Source organism: Brugia malayi (assembly GCF_000002995.4).
Source record: "Brugia malayi strain FR3 genome assembly, contig: Bm_v4_Chr1_scaffold_001, whole genome shotgun sequence".
In the NCBI taxonomy this organism is placed as follows: Eukaryota; Metazoa; Nematoda; class Chromadorea; order Rhabditida; family Onchocercidae; genus Brugia; species Brugia malayi.
Window position 1 is genome coordinate 8,165,082 of NW_025062475.1, and position 16,226 is coordinate 8,181,307.

The 16,226-nt window shown below is 32.3% G+C and overlaps 2 protein-coding genes across 3 annotated transcripts; both read right to left on the reverse strand.

Annotated features, from left to right (window-relative positions):
* Window positions 1-377: 377 nt before the first annotated feature.
* Bm10841 (Uncharacterized protein) lies at window positions 378-3,339 on the reverse strand (the record flags this gene model as incomplete). Of its 2 annotated transcripts, none has more annotated exons than XM_043077104.1 (7): window positions 378-481; window positions 842-1,015; window positions 1,154-1,241; window positions 1,820-1,897; window positions 2,104-2,226; window positions 2,520-3,083; window positions 3,328-3,339. In XM_043077104.1, 7 exons carry the CDS (start codon window positions 3,337-3,339, stop codon window positions 378-380), a joined length of 1,143 nt encoding a protein of 380 aa, XP_042933038.1. The 2 variants fall into 2 exon arrangements, with proteins under 2 accessions (XP_042933038.1, XP_042933039.1); XM_043077105.1 differs by having other exon boundaries at window positions 842-1,021.
* Window positions 3,340-4,571: 1,232 nt separating this feature from the next.
* Bma-osg-1 (Uncharacterized protein) lies at window positions 4,572-15,977 on the reverse strand (the record flags this gene model as incomplete). The annotated part of the gene is made up of 29 exons (XM_043077106.1): window positions 4,572-4,685; window positions 4,936-5,063; window positions 5,698-5,856; window positions 6,027-6,201; window positions 6,529-6,674; window positions 7,067-7,230; window positions 7,670-7,756; window positions 7,864-7,932; window positions 8,107-8,291; window positions 8,432-8,508; window positions 8,625-8,716; window positions 9,158-9,276; window positions 9,439-9,551; window positions 9,821-9,903; window positions 10,229-10,365; window positions 10,473-10,640; window positions 10,821-10,913; window positions 11,211-11,324; window positions 11,693-11,770; window positions 12,115-12,219; window positions 12,398-12,584; window positions 12,854-13,048; window positions 13,268-13,308; window positions 13,455-13,702; window positions 14,149-14,311; window positions 14,549-14,626; window positions 14,810-14,886; window positions 15,081-15,148; window positions 15,829-15,977. 29 exons carry the CDS (start codon window positions 15,975-15,977, stop codon window positions 4,572-4,574), a joined length of 3,612 nt encoding a protein of 1,203 aa, XP_042933040.1.
* Between the last annotated feature and the right edge of the window lie 249 nt (window positions 15,978-16,226).

The window sequence follows — 16,226 nt, forward strand, 5'->3', positions numbered from 1 at the left end:
AAGAAAAAGTCAGGTAGGTGTAATTACTGTAATCGACCAATAACATTTTCCTTTAGCAATCAAAAGTAAAACTGCTTAAATGTTTAAGTTTTGGAGAAATCATAAGACTGCAAAAGACAAAAGTGCCAGTGTTCCCACTATTTATCGATCAGCTAGATGACACCACACTAATATTTTATGTGCAGATATGACCTTTGCCGATAGATCGATCGTCATCTGACATTTAGATGTATAATCATTAGAGCAGCAGATTTATTGTCAAAAAGTCAATATTCAGGAAACTATTAGTTTTATCTGCTAGAAATGACGATTATCAGTGATATCAGTGGCAACGATATTTTCAAGAGGGAAATCCACTGGTCCAATTTCTCAGGAAATTAGTGATGTTTATAGTAATAGATATGGCGAAGGTAGCTTGAATGATTTCTGCTGTTGTTGTAAGGATGATAAATCGAATAATGACGGACATCGCTATTCCTACCTGAAAACTATCTATTTAAAACGGCCCCATAAACTGATTTATAAATTCTGTGCCTTTCAATGGAAATTCAAAAAAGTAAGATACGAGTGAAAACTCCAAAACAAACTTCAGTAAAGATCGCTTGCTTATTTTTTTATGCTTACTACGTTTTTATACTTACTAATTTAACTTATACCAACTGTTTTCTCATAGTGCTAAATGCTATTCTGTGTGTCATGTGTAAGCACAACGGAAGATTTGTGAAGCGGAATGAAAATTAGAGTAATGCAAAGCATGTAAGGAAACATTTCGATGTCCATGTCAGGATAATTTCCCAACACGAATACGGAAGAGAATTAATGTAATTAAAAAGAAAGATACCATTGCAGTATTTATGAAAAATATGTCGTTCACAGCTGCGGCATTTCAAAACATAACGCTTTGACCTATCGTATTGTTTTGGTCCAGCAATTATATGAACTGTACGTCTGCATCCTGATTTATGGTGATGATTTGGCGCTGATAGCATTTTGCTGGAAGCGTGGTGTTTTCTTTCTAGAACTTAAGAAAAGCTTTAATGGAAATATAGCATTCACAAATCAGAATTTAATCTGAAATATGCATTATTGATGTGAAGTGTGGGTTATGACAATGTTCACTTTGTTAATGTAACAATATGAAGACAAGTGGTACCATTAACAGTGGACGGCTTTATGCGGTGGCGCTTTTGGTTCCATTGCTCACAAATTCCTTTGCAAATGCACTTTGGGTATGTGTATGCCTTAAGTTGATAGAGTTAAACAAGTGATCAAATGAAATCAATGAGGAAAGATAAACTTAGATGGATATCTCAGTTTTAATAGCCAATGCCAGTAGATTTCTCAATTTACTTCAACATTTTCATGTAAATGAAAATTTTTTTATTAGTAAATTTAATTGAAATTATAAATGTTTATTATAAGAGTGTTATGCGAATGAAAGTAATGTCACCGAAATATTTCTAATAAAATTTTAGAACAGCGAAAGCATTAAGTAGATATACAGATTTCAGATATATACATCGGTTTCTAAAAATCTTTACAGATCCCAGGACAGTCAATCAAGTTTCTAAATACTACTGATTTGAAATCAAGCGATCTAAACTTTATTCATACTTAATCTGATAATTATTCTTTAGGAATAATCTGCTTATAAATAATAAATGATGATTAAATCAATTTGCAATATTGGCATCTATGTCTGGCTTCACTGATAGGTCAACAACCTCAAAGAGAAAGAATAAGTTTTGTAATCCGGCATGTTACGAGAATACGTAAATTCAACAGAATAAATCAAATCTCAGAACACAAGCACACTAACGTTTGATTTAGAAAAATTTCTTTCCGGTCGTAGTCGCTGATGGATAGATTTTGAACAACGAGCTGTCTTCTGACAACTCTTAAATTAAATTATCAATGTTAATTTGGCCATCAGATGACCTTATTAGGTATGAAAAGAAGAGATCCTACTTCAATCCTTGTCTATTTTTTCATTTTCTTAGTCTTATTTGAATGATTATATTAGAAAGTTGGAAACAGTTTATCCGACTAACTATCAATAAATAATTCAAAAAAAGGAAAAATTTTCTTCGCAATGAAACAAACACTGTGAGATATTTGAGTAGCTTCATCTTCTTCATCTTTTGCCGGTCCATTTCTATGAGTTTTACCAATTCTTCCTGATTTGTCATTAATTTTACACATACCACCACAGTATAAATCATTTCTCTGAAAAACTTCAAAATAAAATATTCCAATCCTTTAGGATATTAAACATTTTGAAATTTTCACAAAACTGCAATATTCTTGAAATTTGTGTGATGCTGGACTACAGTGATCCGATACAGTTGTATGAGATCATCTGGAAATGACCAAAAGAAATACATGACAAACTGACCATGAGTACCGGTTAAAGTCAATCATAAATAGTCTAGGTTGATGTCATTCTATTTGATAAAATGTTCTTGCCTTAAAAAGGACGTTAACTTTAAAAGTTATTTCAGAAAACATTTGTTTCATACCATATTTTCATAAACATCTGAACAGTGCTGACAGTAGTCTGAACAGTGCTGACTTAAACTAGAAGGTACTGAGAAGTAGAAATTTTGATTGGAACAAGTCGGATGGTAATATTCAGCTTCTTCAGCGCAATGTTGAGGTATTAATTCATTACAGTGTCCTCTAGTTAACTGAGGTTGAGTCATGTCGCGTGTTAGCAAAGAATCTCGTTTATTTCTCGAGAAATTTTGAATACTTCGAGAACTGCACAAATTAGGTCTGGAATTTTTCGATGCTTGTGACTTTTCTACTTTTATTTGTGAAACGTCAGCAGGTGGTTTTATACGTAAACGAGAAGTGTTTTTGGAGTTGTTTGCTCTATCCACAGCTTGTGGACAATTATAACCAGTAACCAATTCGTCCGTGACATTTGTTTCGTCCATTTCTTTACACACCGCAGTCGATCCCAACAAACTTGGCTGGGCCACTTTTGATGCTTTTAGTTGTTCATAATTTTGAATAACTGGCTGAGTCTTTAACAGACCCAACTCTTCATCAGCGTATTCATTACCCGTTTGTATATCTATCTGTAAGAAATCTCAAATTTTATCTCAAGTAACTTTTAGACAAGTAGCATATCATTTTCTTATAAAATTTCCTGAAGAAGATATCTTAGCGTAAAACATACAATTTAAACAAGGCACTTTGTAAATGGCCAGCGCTATGCATATTTTATCTGTTGTTAAACTTCAAAACATTAGGAACCAATACAAACAATTACACTGATATAACAGTTCCAGTAATAACTGAAAACTAATAGTAAGGGCAAACCGGTGAGTCCATCTTTCGTTACTAATCAGTTAATGAGCAGTTAAATAAATTCCAACAATTATCAATGAACGTCATTGAGTCTTATCAAGACTTTTATTTCATTAAAAAATCGAAGTTTTTTCAGATTGAAATTGCATATGCAAAAATTTTTTTCTGAGTTCTTTAGAGGGACAGAGAGAGAGAGAGACAGAATGAAAAGATTGTTTCAAGGACGAGGGGAGAAAAAGAACTCGCAAAATATCTTTAATAAATGTTCAAAAACATAATTAGCATAATTTATAGAGGTCAGTCCAGTTTATAACTTCATGTCATAGGTTAAGAAAAATCAATGACGTTAAATTTCAAACTCGTCTTCCGTCCAAAGCAATCATGAATTTTTGTTTCTTATCGGTGAACGATGAAGTGGAAAAAAATTGTACATGGGGACGCTCGATGATCGGATTAGTTGTTGTTCTGGTGTAAGTTAATATAATCCGAGAGAAGATAGCTTCGTTAAATTTTTGCTAACAAACAAAAGGTCTTCTCAATCCAATAGGTTATTAAAGCTACTTCACTGAGCAAATTATGGTCTGAGTTAAATGTCAGCTTCTAGATCAAGAAGGCGAAGAAAAAGAAACAAAAATAGTTCTTTTATTTCCACCCAGTTAAAACATTAGCCGAAATCTCCCAGCAGAGTCATTTACTGCGATGCTTTAGACTTTCACAAACTTAACGAGATTCGTTTTTACAAAACTGGACTTTCATGAGTTATATTTACTCCGACTTCTTAAGTTTACTTCATATATAATAGTTTGCGTTAGGCCCTGAAAAGTTTATGTTACATACGCAAACTTAAAGGAATGGTGAATTTTCAGATAAATATGAAAGAAGAATAGCAATTCGTTGAGAGGACTGAATTTCTGTTGGATCATAGAGTCGATACGTTGGTACGCAGTACCGAAGCTGTTCAAAACAGAATTTATTTGAAGATGGTAAAGAAAAAGGTTTGAATCAATCCGATGGTTTTGTAGTTTCCATAAGACACTGATAAAAGCAACGAATCATCGTGCTACAGTAATTACTACTAAACTATTATATAAAGTAACTTAAGAAGTCGAAGCTATTTCCGGAAATAAGGAGTCATGAGGAAAAAGTCATGAAAAAAAAATTCCATTAATGTCAACAACATATTTAAATTTTTTTTTTTTCTTTTTTTTTTTAAAGAAAACAACAATTTGTACAGCAATTTGACGTCTTAAAAGCTTCTAAGCAGACCAAAACAACAAGTAATTCAAGGCATCATCAATTTCACGTTTTTCATTCTCAACTTGTGTAGTAGCACCACTATCGAATCCTTCACCACCACTTACTACGAACATCTGAAAAAAAAGACAAGAATGGAATGTAATGAAAGCAAATGATATTGGATTAGGGTTGATGCCTGCACTTACCGATAAAACAACGATTCTGTATTTCGAGGAAAAAGTTAACCTCGGATGCATATTCTTGTACATGAATTGAGTACAGTAAGATTTTGGCGTGTTGGTTTGAAGAGATTTATAAATATGTCTTTATTTATCCCTTAGATAATTAAACTAATCATCGCAACGTTGTGATGTAAAATGTCACCTGTTCAGTTTGTTGTAATATAGGAGCACTAAGTGACATTCGTCGACGTCGTAAATCGAACGATGGTGTTGCTGTGGCCGATACAGCAGTCAGAAATCTGCAAGGTCCAACATGTCCTGCTTGGCACACTGAAATGATCGGAGTGTTCTTTAATATTTCTTTTCGTAAAAAACGTTTATCAATTTACCAACGGCGCAGAGCTTCAAAGCTTTCTGTTCATAGTTTTATATGTGAAGCAGAGACACTAGTTCGATTTTTCTAATCATAAATAATTCTCAAAAAAGTCCTTTTCGAAGTGATGTTAAAGTAAAAATAAAAAAAAAAAAAAAAAAAGTAAAAAAAAATAAAAAAAAAAAAAAAAAAAAAAAAAAAAAGTAAAAAAAAAAAAAAAAAAAAAAAAGTAAAAAAAAAAAAAAAAAAAAAAAAAAGTAAAAAAGTAAAAAAATTTAAAGTAAAAAAAAAACTGATGTTAAAGTAAAAATGTTAATTACTTGTTCTAGAAAAATGATTCATCATGTACTATCTAAAGAATCTGTGACTAACACCTTGTATGACATTAAAACTTAATGCCTCCACTTCTTTTTTGGGCCATCTGTTCAATCTGCATAGAGATATTTACTACTAATATCCCTTTTTCATTCCTATTTTCATTCTTCCGGACAAAAGATTCTATTTTCAGTTCTTTCTACCCAAAGTTATCCATTTATCACCAGTTACTAACATAAACATTAACCATTACTTTCAGTTGAAATCGAAAGATACCATTTAATGAAGGTGTCCAGTTTAACATTTTATTATTTGGAATGAGTGTGTTAATAACGATACCAGCAGAAGTACCAATCCAAAGACGACTGTTACAACATAAAAGTGATGTTATCCTCAAACATCCCATCTTATGTTTGCGAATAATATCTTCACTGCCTGTAGACAAAGTTGTTGAACGAAATGGGATCATAAGACCAATATGTTGACATTTCTCCCCTAATAAATCAGTATTAAAATTTTGGACATAAGAATTAAAATTGATTAACAGTAGGCTTGGTCGTGTGTTAAATCTTATCGCTCAAAAAGGAACATAAGCCCAAACTTACTCGACAATGCCTTATTGACGACATGTGAAATACTAAACTCTTGTTGGCAATCCAAAGTAAACGCATTGATTACTTTAACAATCGATGACTTATTCATGGCTACAAAAATTGTTGAACCGAGTACAGCCATGCAAACTACCGTCTCCATAGCACTTGTACTTATTGCTGCTTGTTTCTTTAATGACCAAATTTCACTTTCCGTCCAAAATTCAAAGTTAAGAAATGAAAATCTATCCTGCTTACCTTCATCTTTGATCTCACAGTCTTGTACTATAATAATTTTTCTTAAATTTTTGCTTTTAACTAATTATCTGGAACCCTTCTAAAGAAACATAAAGTGAATTTCGCACATGTCCAAAAAAGAAAAACGAACATTTTAAGAGTTTTTTAAGCTATGAAAAATAAAATTTGAAAAAACTTTCTCCCTTCTTTTTCTGAACTTCTCTTGTCATCATATTATTTCCTTGGCATTCTCAAAGAAATGCTTTTATTAAACACAAACTTCAATTTGCAAAGTAGAAGCATTTAACAGATAAATTGAACTGCCAGATGCAAAACAAAGTCTTGAAGCAGCAACACTCATAGGTCTCAAACGTCTGCGAAAATTTACATGAACTGATTTCGGATTATCTAAATCCCATTTGCCTTCTGAAAAGAAGACAGTGATAAGCAGATATTAAGGAGTTATCTCTTATATTCACTAATAACTTAGCCAATACTACTCACTAAGCTTTTCCCTCCCTGACACTATTCAGTTGTCTCTCATTGACTACGAACGTAATACATTAGCCTGATGAAAAAGCTAAGATTATTTTCGGTATTAATATAATTGAATTCAGGCAATCAGTGCTGGAAAATTCAGGTAATCAACAGGACTAAGATTTTTACTTTATCTATTATATATTTTAATTGTTACGATTTTAAATAAACAACATAATATATTTTATAAAAGTTAACCATTATTACTAATGTACATGTTCATATATATTTGTTATCCTAATATTTACAGAATTTGAAATATCGAAATGAATTACTAAAACCTTTATTTCTTTGGAATTGTAATAGTTTAATGTGTGAATTTGATGAGATTGAAACGAAAACTTTCTCTTCCAAATAAACGATGTCGTCTACAGGCATCGGAAGTCTGATCATCCTTTCACAAGCTTTCAATCGGACGTTATCCAAAAGATTGAAAACAAATATTCTGAAACAAGTAATAGAAAACAGTATTAAAACAAGTATTTAGATGTAGGAAGATGTGATGTAGAAAGATGCGCATTGTATTTTTTGTTAATTTCTTTTTTTAATGATAATCCCTCTGGTAAGTCTTTTTTTTTTCAAGCAGTGTGATTCAATATGAAAGCGAAATTAATAGGATTTAAATTAGTAAAGCTTACTTCTCATATTAACAAAATGTTAAGAATAATAATCTTTTCAACTAATCAAGCTATTATTTGATGCATCACTGAGGAATACCTTAGCATTAGAATGTTTTTATGATAGAATAAAAGTACTTGCTATTGAAGTAAAAATAAAGAATTGTTTTCTAAATAGTTTTTTTCTTCCAAGAAATTTTGTTGGCAATTAAAAAATTCTAAATTTGAAAAATTGGTTCTTAGAAAATCAGTTATCAGTTAACCTACTCTCCATCCTCATTGCCAATCCAAACAGTAGATTGAATATTTCGTCGAGCTGTTTCAAAATCCGATTCACCTGATTCCGATGAAGTGCTAAATGTAAGATACATTTTATTCCTTCTCGTCTGTCACAATTTTTTAAAATATCCTGTCGAACATCCTGAAATCTCAATGTCATCCATTAGAGTCGTAAAACAAACCTGTCAAGCTCTAAGCCGGGTAAATCTTTCAACGACGAGTCGACCAACTTTGCTAATTTCCTTTTTTTCCTGAAGTTAAATGGGCCTTTTATATGCAATTCCAGTAATACAACATCTATGAAAAACATATGAAGCAAACAAAATCTTTAATTCTACGGAGTACAAGTCACCATTAGGTCAACCAATGATACATGGTCAATTTAGAAGAAACCGGGGAGAAGGTTTAAGAAAAACAAGTAATACCTTGGAGCGGGTACGGAACAGATTGCAATAATAGCTGCATTACCAATGCCTGTAGTACTTTCTATAGTCGGTTCACCGTTTACGTTTATGACAGTAACTTGACCGGAAAATTTATCTGATGCGCAGACCCAAACATTCGGTGCTCCTTCTGCACTCTTCCCGAAAGCTGCCGCTGCTACAGAGAACTAAAATTCAAAAAAGTAATTCATACTTAGTCGCAATTTTTCGATCCGTAACAGACAAACTTGAAAAGTAGTCATTACATCAATACAACATTAATCACATGACATAAGACTTAAATTTTAGCACAAAAAATGAAATTAACCATTAGCCCAGGACGAGTTCGATGTGTTACAATTGATTTCAGGTGATTCGGCCTTTCTTCATTTTGCATTTCATTCTCTGCAAGTGATTTGAAACACAGATAACTTTAAAAATTGGGTAACTAAAAGAATTCACCAAGAAGAAACCATCATGGGAAACAATTAGGGTAAAATAATTCAATGAGTAATGAGCACTTAGAGCAGTCTTTGCTTTAATCAACGCATTCTCCCAAATTGCGCGTCGATCGGCACTGGGAAACTGTATTACGAGTACGCCAACACCATTTCTGTAAACAAGTGCAATTTACTTCCTTTGCAATACAGGATATCACATCATCCAGTAAATGGCAGTAATCCCATATCTAATTTCAATAAGTTAATTTCGACATCTAATTTTGCTATCAATTTCTCTCTCTCTCTCTCTGAGTTTATTGCTTATTATCATTCTCAAATCACAAAAATGAAAAGAGATTGGATTGTTGCGACCAGAAAAAACTGTCAATCTACTCCATTTTTCCGAATTAATTAAATTATATAGTAAAATAATAAGGCATAAGTAGGTCAAGAAAAAATTCAATGATGATCTGAAAACACATTTAGATCGAAATTTGGAAAATCTTCCAGGGAAACTGGCAAAATTTAACGCAGAATTGTAATTGGGAATTTGAAATTTTAGTAAAATAAATTGAAAAAGGATGTGGGAAGAGCTTTATAGAATTGCTCAGTACGTTGTTGTGACTTGCAGCTGCACTATGGTTAACAATGGATCTGATGTCATTTGTTCCTGAAGAACCCGTTTTCGATGCATCGTTTCAGTCTCGAGATTGTCTAACATATTAGCTAATTCCTGGAAAAATGTCTTATATCACTAGCAAGATAAATTTATAATAAGGCATAAGAATCTATTTCGCACTGTTTTCGTCTCATGTTAATAACTTAACTAAAAAGATATCAACGGAAATGATTTCGGTTAGATTAGAAGATTATATATACATCAACCAGAACATACAACATTTGGTTTCTTGAGTAACTTTGATAATTCAGTCATTTTATTCACAATGTTTATATCTTCCTGAGCATTTTGCAGTTCCATTTCAGCCGTATGCAGTAATGATAAAGTATCTGAAATATTCGTAATTATATGGAGTAGAATGAGTGAATAACATTGCATAGTTAGTAATATATAAGTCAAGGGTTAAGTAGCATCTTTTCATTTGTTTTTACAATTATTGTTCATTACAGTACTAAAATTTCTGTATTTTCATACTTTTATAAATTCATTGCAACACTGATAAACGTATTGTCCAATCTTTGGCTTCTAATTTGGATAATGTCATTTAAAGCAGAGATTTGACAGCTTTTTTTATAGAAATAGCAAGAGAAATTGTCACCTTTAGCAATTACAACATCATCTAATGAGATCTTGAAAAGCAGCTTGAAGCGATTGTTATCTAAGAAATCTGATGAATGAAATCTGAAAATTTTAACTGCTTTCTCTTCTTAACAAAACTCATTGGTTTACAAACACAAATATGCTTTCAATTCACTATTCGAAACTAAAATGAGCATGCAAGCTTGTCAATACTGTAATCAAATTTAACTAGACTGGTAGTTGTTAATTCATACTGCAAGTGAATTCTACCTACTTTCCAAAAATCTTTTCTTAATATTAATAAATAAAAACTTTTGATTAGAAAGGAAAAGTTTGCAAACTTCTGGATTTGACATGAGATATTACCCATACTATTTCAAACTTCGAAAATGAAACTTTTTATCTCCTATTACAATTTGATACTTACGAGGGTGATGATTTTCTCCTTACATTTGTTACGATAATCTGATCAGACATTAGAAATAGACAACGCTGTTTGTTTTGCTTTGCACCCAAAATCGTCACGACATCATAACGGTTAAAAGACCGTCCAGTTGTTACCAACTGAAAATTCATTTATCAAATTATTTAATCTCAAAAAAATAGATAACGAGTGAAGAATAATTTAATTAATATGGGAGAGTTAAATTAATAAAGGTTGCGACACTGACATCATCAAGGCCATCAACAATGGCTTCAATTTCACGTAGTCGTTGCTCCATTTCTTCACTTTCTTCTTTCTGTCGATTAATTTTAGTTGCCAGTTCATGGATATATTTTTGAGCTAACAATAAGCTATCATAATCAGCATGCTCCACTGATGTATGCTTGATTATTTGCTGCAAAGAGTCTTTCAAGAAAATTCCATTCATATATTAGGACCGATTCATTTTCACCCATTCACATGAAATGTGATTGCACTACTCAGTGTTCGAAAGAAATCAATGACACACAATCTTCCGAACACCTAAATTTACAAGGAGCTAACTATAAAATGTTCAAAGTACAAGAATTCCAACCTTTACAATTAATTCGTAACGTGGAACTCGCTGTATAGGTGAAATAAGTAAGGAATCCAAGTCCAGTTTATTCCGATGATCTCGTCGACACCGCTGAAAATTTTCTCATTTAACAAGAATTTAAGCCCTAAGTTTTGATCTAATTTCTAATGTGGCTTGAGCAAAAATAAAAGAAAAATGAAAATAAAAAGTAGTGTAAGATTTAGTTGAATTCTGTCTACTCGTCAGTACAAATGGTGCTTTTGTCTCCACTTTTTCCACATCATGACAAAACCTGTAGGTCAGATTTTAAAGCAGCAAAAGCGCAATGAGTAGAAAGAGCAAACGTTAAACTACTTAAAATGAAAATTGACCCTTCCTTTTTTTGACTATAAAAACATTTTAAATTACCATATAATACTTTTCGAATGCAGGACGCTCACGTGCTTGTTTTATACTTTGTTTAGAAAATTTGAAATTATCAACAAATGCAATGTATGTATCAACCATTGACTGCTTTCGAAACTGAAACCAATCGTACTTATTCCTTATAAACTACTTTCTCTAAAAACTTCCAAAACTGATTGTCGCGCTTAGGTTAACCTCTTCCAATCTAAGTTAACCCAGATAAATGATGGACTTATAACTATTTTAATAGTTATAAGTACGTACAGTTCACAGAACATAGTTATTGTGTCAAAAGGATTAAGAAGCTTCTTGATTAAAGAGTTTTCAAAGTCTGTCTTTAAATATTAATAAATAATAATTTTTCAATTCTCATTATTTATTTCTATAGATATCATAACATTTCACTAAGTAACATATTATTGTTAAGGCTTATATATTTAAAAAATCAGAAAATTGCTGTTATTTCTTAATTTATTTTAACGTACATGGGAAAGAAGCACATCACCAATTCTTGTATCTGTTTGAAATGCATCTAATCTATCACACAATGCTGCTAAAAAGTGCTGAAAATTGAGAAAAGAAATTTTGCGTTATAAAAAAATTTATAAAACGAATTTAATTCAATATTTATTGAAAAAAAGGAGAAATTGTTTTCAGACATTGGCTGTATCAAGAGATAAAAAATTAGATATATAACGCAATGCAATTTGAATCCTTATATAATTAAATTCGTACGTTCATCAAGAAGTTAACTCTTGCAAATCTCAAGCGAGGAAATGATCCATGATGCTGGATAGTAAGGCTTATCATTTCTGACAGCATGATTTAAGATGCCAGGAAATGACAGAAACTACTAAAGACGGAACAGCAAGACTGAAATGATAAGAACTAATTCAGAAGAAACAACCTGATGGTGAATTAGGATTTCTGGAACTTTGTAGAAAATTTTATCAGCTAGAATGGGATCTATCAACGTACACTCCAGTGGCTGTCGTAAAGGTCGCATATACTTCTATAATGAATAAAAACCTATCACATTCTGTCGTTAGAATTACACTTTAATCATAACTACTAAAATCTTTTAAAATAAGAAAAAGAAGTGTTCAGGAGGTTTTTTATTTTTTCAAACATTCTTATGGATGCAAAGTCGAAGTTCTGATTTAAACTTTAGACTCAAATTCATGTGTAACCTGAGTAAGATATTCCAAGTCTTCAACAAAGGTTTTTTCAGTATCGCAAAGTTCCCTAATAGCCATATTGCGGACATCATTATGTCTTCGAATCGATGCCCGAGAACGTTTGCTCCAAAGTAACAAATCAGCTTGCATCATTGGATTAGTTAAACCACTAGAAGTTTTTGTATAAATCAAAGGATTCCTGTAATTTAATTCGATGTATCCTTTCTCGTGCGAAACTCTTCATCTTCTAGAAACTGAAGATACGATTCAAATATTTCAACTATTTATAACTGGAGGAAAAACAGACCATTGAATAACTGACAGCATGTCGTACATCCGTGTACACAATTTTTTTATAATTAAATTAAATTAAAACAGAAAGGACTTTTTTCAAAGTAATACCACTCGAAATTCAATTCTTCTTTTCTTAAATAAGTGTGTAAATTACAAGATTCTATAAAATTTTACCATGAGTTGGATGTTTGAGGTTCCGGTGAATTTTGTCTGGAGGAGCGCAATGATTTCAGAAGTTTTGAGAACCGACTAACACCAGTTAGTGAGTCCATAGGTGATTTTTGTTCAATGATTTCAGCATTTTTCGATGAATACTGAAGATTTGGAGTACCACTACGAAACGACCACCTACCGCTCTTGCAAGTATTGCTGAAAATGTATAACATTAATGTTGCAAGTCTGATTGATGGAGAACAGAAAAATCTTCCACCTAAAATAGATCAGATATCAGCTATTTTATCAGCGGACAGGGAAACCCTGCACTGAATTGGATTCATCAAAAAACTCGTTTGAAAAATTCTTCTCCAAGTATTATTCATCACAGAATATAATAAATAAGTATTTAGAAGTAACAGAACAAAAGTTTACTTCATTGCTGCTGGCCCAATAATACCACTAGAATTACATACCTGAAATAAATGAAGAAATTGCTTTTAATATACCTGCAATGAGAGACATCCAGTTACTACTTGTTGAGTCACAGTTAGACCAACTTCAGTTAAGTGATAAATTAAGAGCAATTTCTCAAAATGTTAAAGTAAAAGTCTAATAGAACCTGGTCATATATTTCTGGAAGAGAAGTTTTCCGTCGTAACAAACTTTTTTTGTTTATTGTCTTATTTTTATTATACGTGTCATACGTGTCCATTGCCGGGAAAAATTCGGTCTGTTTCGCAGATGGAAGAAACTGGATGACGCCACGCGGATGTCCACCTAATCTTGACGCAATGCCGGATTGACGAAGACTTTCCGAGCTAGAATCTCCCTCCACTGGACAATCGGTTCGCCTATCAACCATTTCGACTGGAAAGGAATAGAAATTATAGTAAGAAAAACAACTTAATTAATTAATTATGGTTGCATGGATGAGAATGGATGTGCACATTATGATTAATTAAGGGAAAAAAAGCGGTTTGAAGAAAGACACAAGCAGAATTGGAGAAGTGCAGGTTACAGCTTATTGCAGAATTAGTTCAGTAATGGTTTCATCCTACCGGATTAAGTGAGCTATGATTAGAGCAAGCTCAGAAGCTTCTTCTGAATACAAAAGAAGGTTTTTGGCTTCAATGAATCAAATGGTTTAATTTTCTAATTCAATGAAAACTTCCGAAAAGTGAAAATTTCAAATTCAACAACGATTAATTTGGGCATAAAGAAATAACTGCCAGATACTCCAATAAATGTTTGATTTATTTCCTTAAATAATATTGTCCACCTATTTGCAATCACTGATTAATATAAAAAAGTACCGTTTATATTCGTTGATTCCGGTGGAACCTTCAGAACACGTTGTAATGATTGAATACTTTGGGCAGCATCACGCAACTCTTCGATGTCTGTATTGATGATATCATCTTCAGATTCTGTTTCGTCCATTTTCGGCATTAACTTCTGCCGATGAGGCTGCCAGACCTTGAATGACTTTTCTTGTATGTTTTAGTGACATAATTTGAATATAACAAAGAGGACAAGTTAAAAACTACTAATGGTTTTAGATATTTTGATGAATTTGCATCAAAATTTTAACATCCCTTATTCATATAATAATTTCTCTACTTGTTTAGATGTTTTGCTCCTGTTTTCTTGAATGTATTTATTTCCTTGTTCCATTTGATGAGACAACAACTTCCGACTTTCCAACTCACTCACCTCATGTACACTTGAACTCTGATTACAGGGAGAGATCGGGAATAAGTCCAGCAATTGGCGTATAGCCTCTACATGTGCCTGAAAGAGCCTAGTGCAATATTTGCATAACTTATAACAATATTCCTCATGTCTTGACAGGGAAGCGAAGTGAATCGCAATGCATCATATAATATCATTGGTTCTAGGAAAAAAAATTTTATCTTACAGGAAAGTTCCAGGTGTAAGATAAAAAAGTACTGAAGAATGTATAAATGTGTATACTTGTTGTGTTTTCTCAAAGCTTGGCATACTGTTTGTTTTCCGTAAACTATCTTTGTCTTCATATCTTCGAGACATGTCTGAAGAATCAAGAGATAACTTAAAATTCAATGGAATGATTCATTTCGTCCTTTACAATCTTGTTAACATAAAAAATAGTGCTAACCAGATAACGTGAATAGATGATAATTACAAGAAGTATCATTGCTTTTTTAAAATTTTTTACTTTCCATTAGCATTTTATAAATTTTTCCCGAAAATTTCATAATCATACGTGATTCGTCAGGTCGTTTTAGCGATGGAGCCTGTTTGGGCGATATCAAATTCATTTCAGAACGCCGTCTAAATAGATTTATTCACTTTAATAAGAAAATTATTCTCTAATTCCTGATTAGCACCAAGTGATGCAACTTCTTAAAAAAATATTCTGCCAATAATTGTACTTAGTTTTGGTAGAGTTGATGATCCTTAAAAAGGCATTTCTTTCAGGATTATGATGATTCTAACTTTATTAATATCAAAAAGTTTTCCGCAATAAATTGCTTATGAAAAAAATTGCCACAAATACGGAACATTACATCACTGTGAAGTTTAAATAATTGCAAGTATAACATTATTTTTGCCAGATCGATTCAAAATTTCATTTTGTTGGGTTAACTACTCTAAAATTAAAGTCAGCTTATGCTGTTAGTATGGCTACAACTTTTTTTGCTCCGAACTTAGGTCTATGTCCCTAACAAAGAGCTATTTTGTGTAAAAGTTGCAAACTTAAGATACATATCCTGAACTTATGAGACATTAGATTCTACTTCATATAAACTATTCAATCTCTGTCCATTTTAATATTGTGATGAAATGATTAAATTTTATGAAATATACTCAATTTTCAAGTTTGAATAACAATGCAAATATAAAGTAAATGCTGGTGCTGGAAAGTGCTGAGAATCATTTCTGAGTATTCTAGCATTTTCACAGTTGTGCGCAGTTTTCCGGAAAGCCTATGCTGATAATGGAAATTAAACCTGCTCTTGGAGTGATGCCTAAAACGAGTTCCTGCTGCAGGTGACACAGTTGCACTTCTCCTTCTGCGCAACGGTTTGTGATAGTTAGATTCATCAGACAAGGAATCCGATTCATCTGCTTCATTCTCTGTAATTCCGGACTTCTCCATTATACCTGCCGAATCTAGGAAGGAATTGACGTTACCCACTACCTGATCGGATTTCCCACTCCCTCTCCGTTTAAGCAAAACTTTTGTAGCTGAAATAATGAAGAATTCATTTGTTAAGGCTATGTCAGATAGTTTCATTCAAGGTAGTAAGAAATGGTTCAATTTCAAGAAATTAAACCTAATTTTAACCAAAGACTGCATAACATCCAGTAACTCAGGTGTTGAACAGCAACTGATTCCTCAACGAAT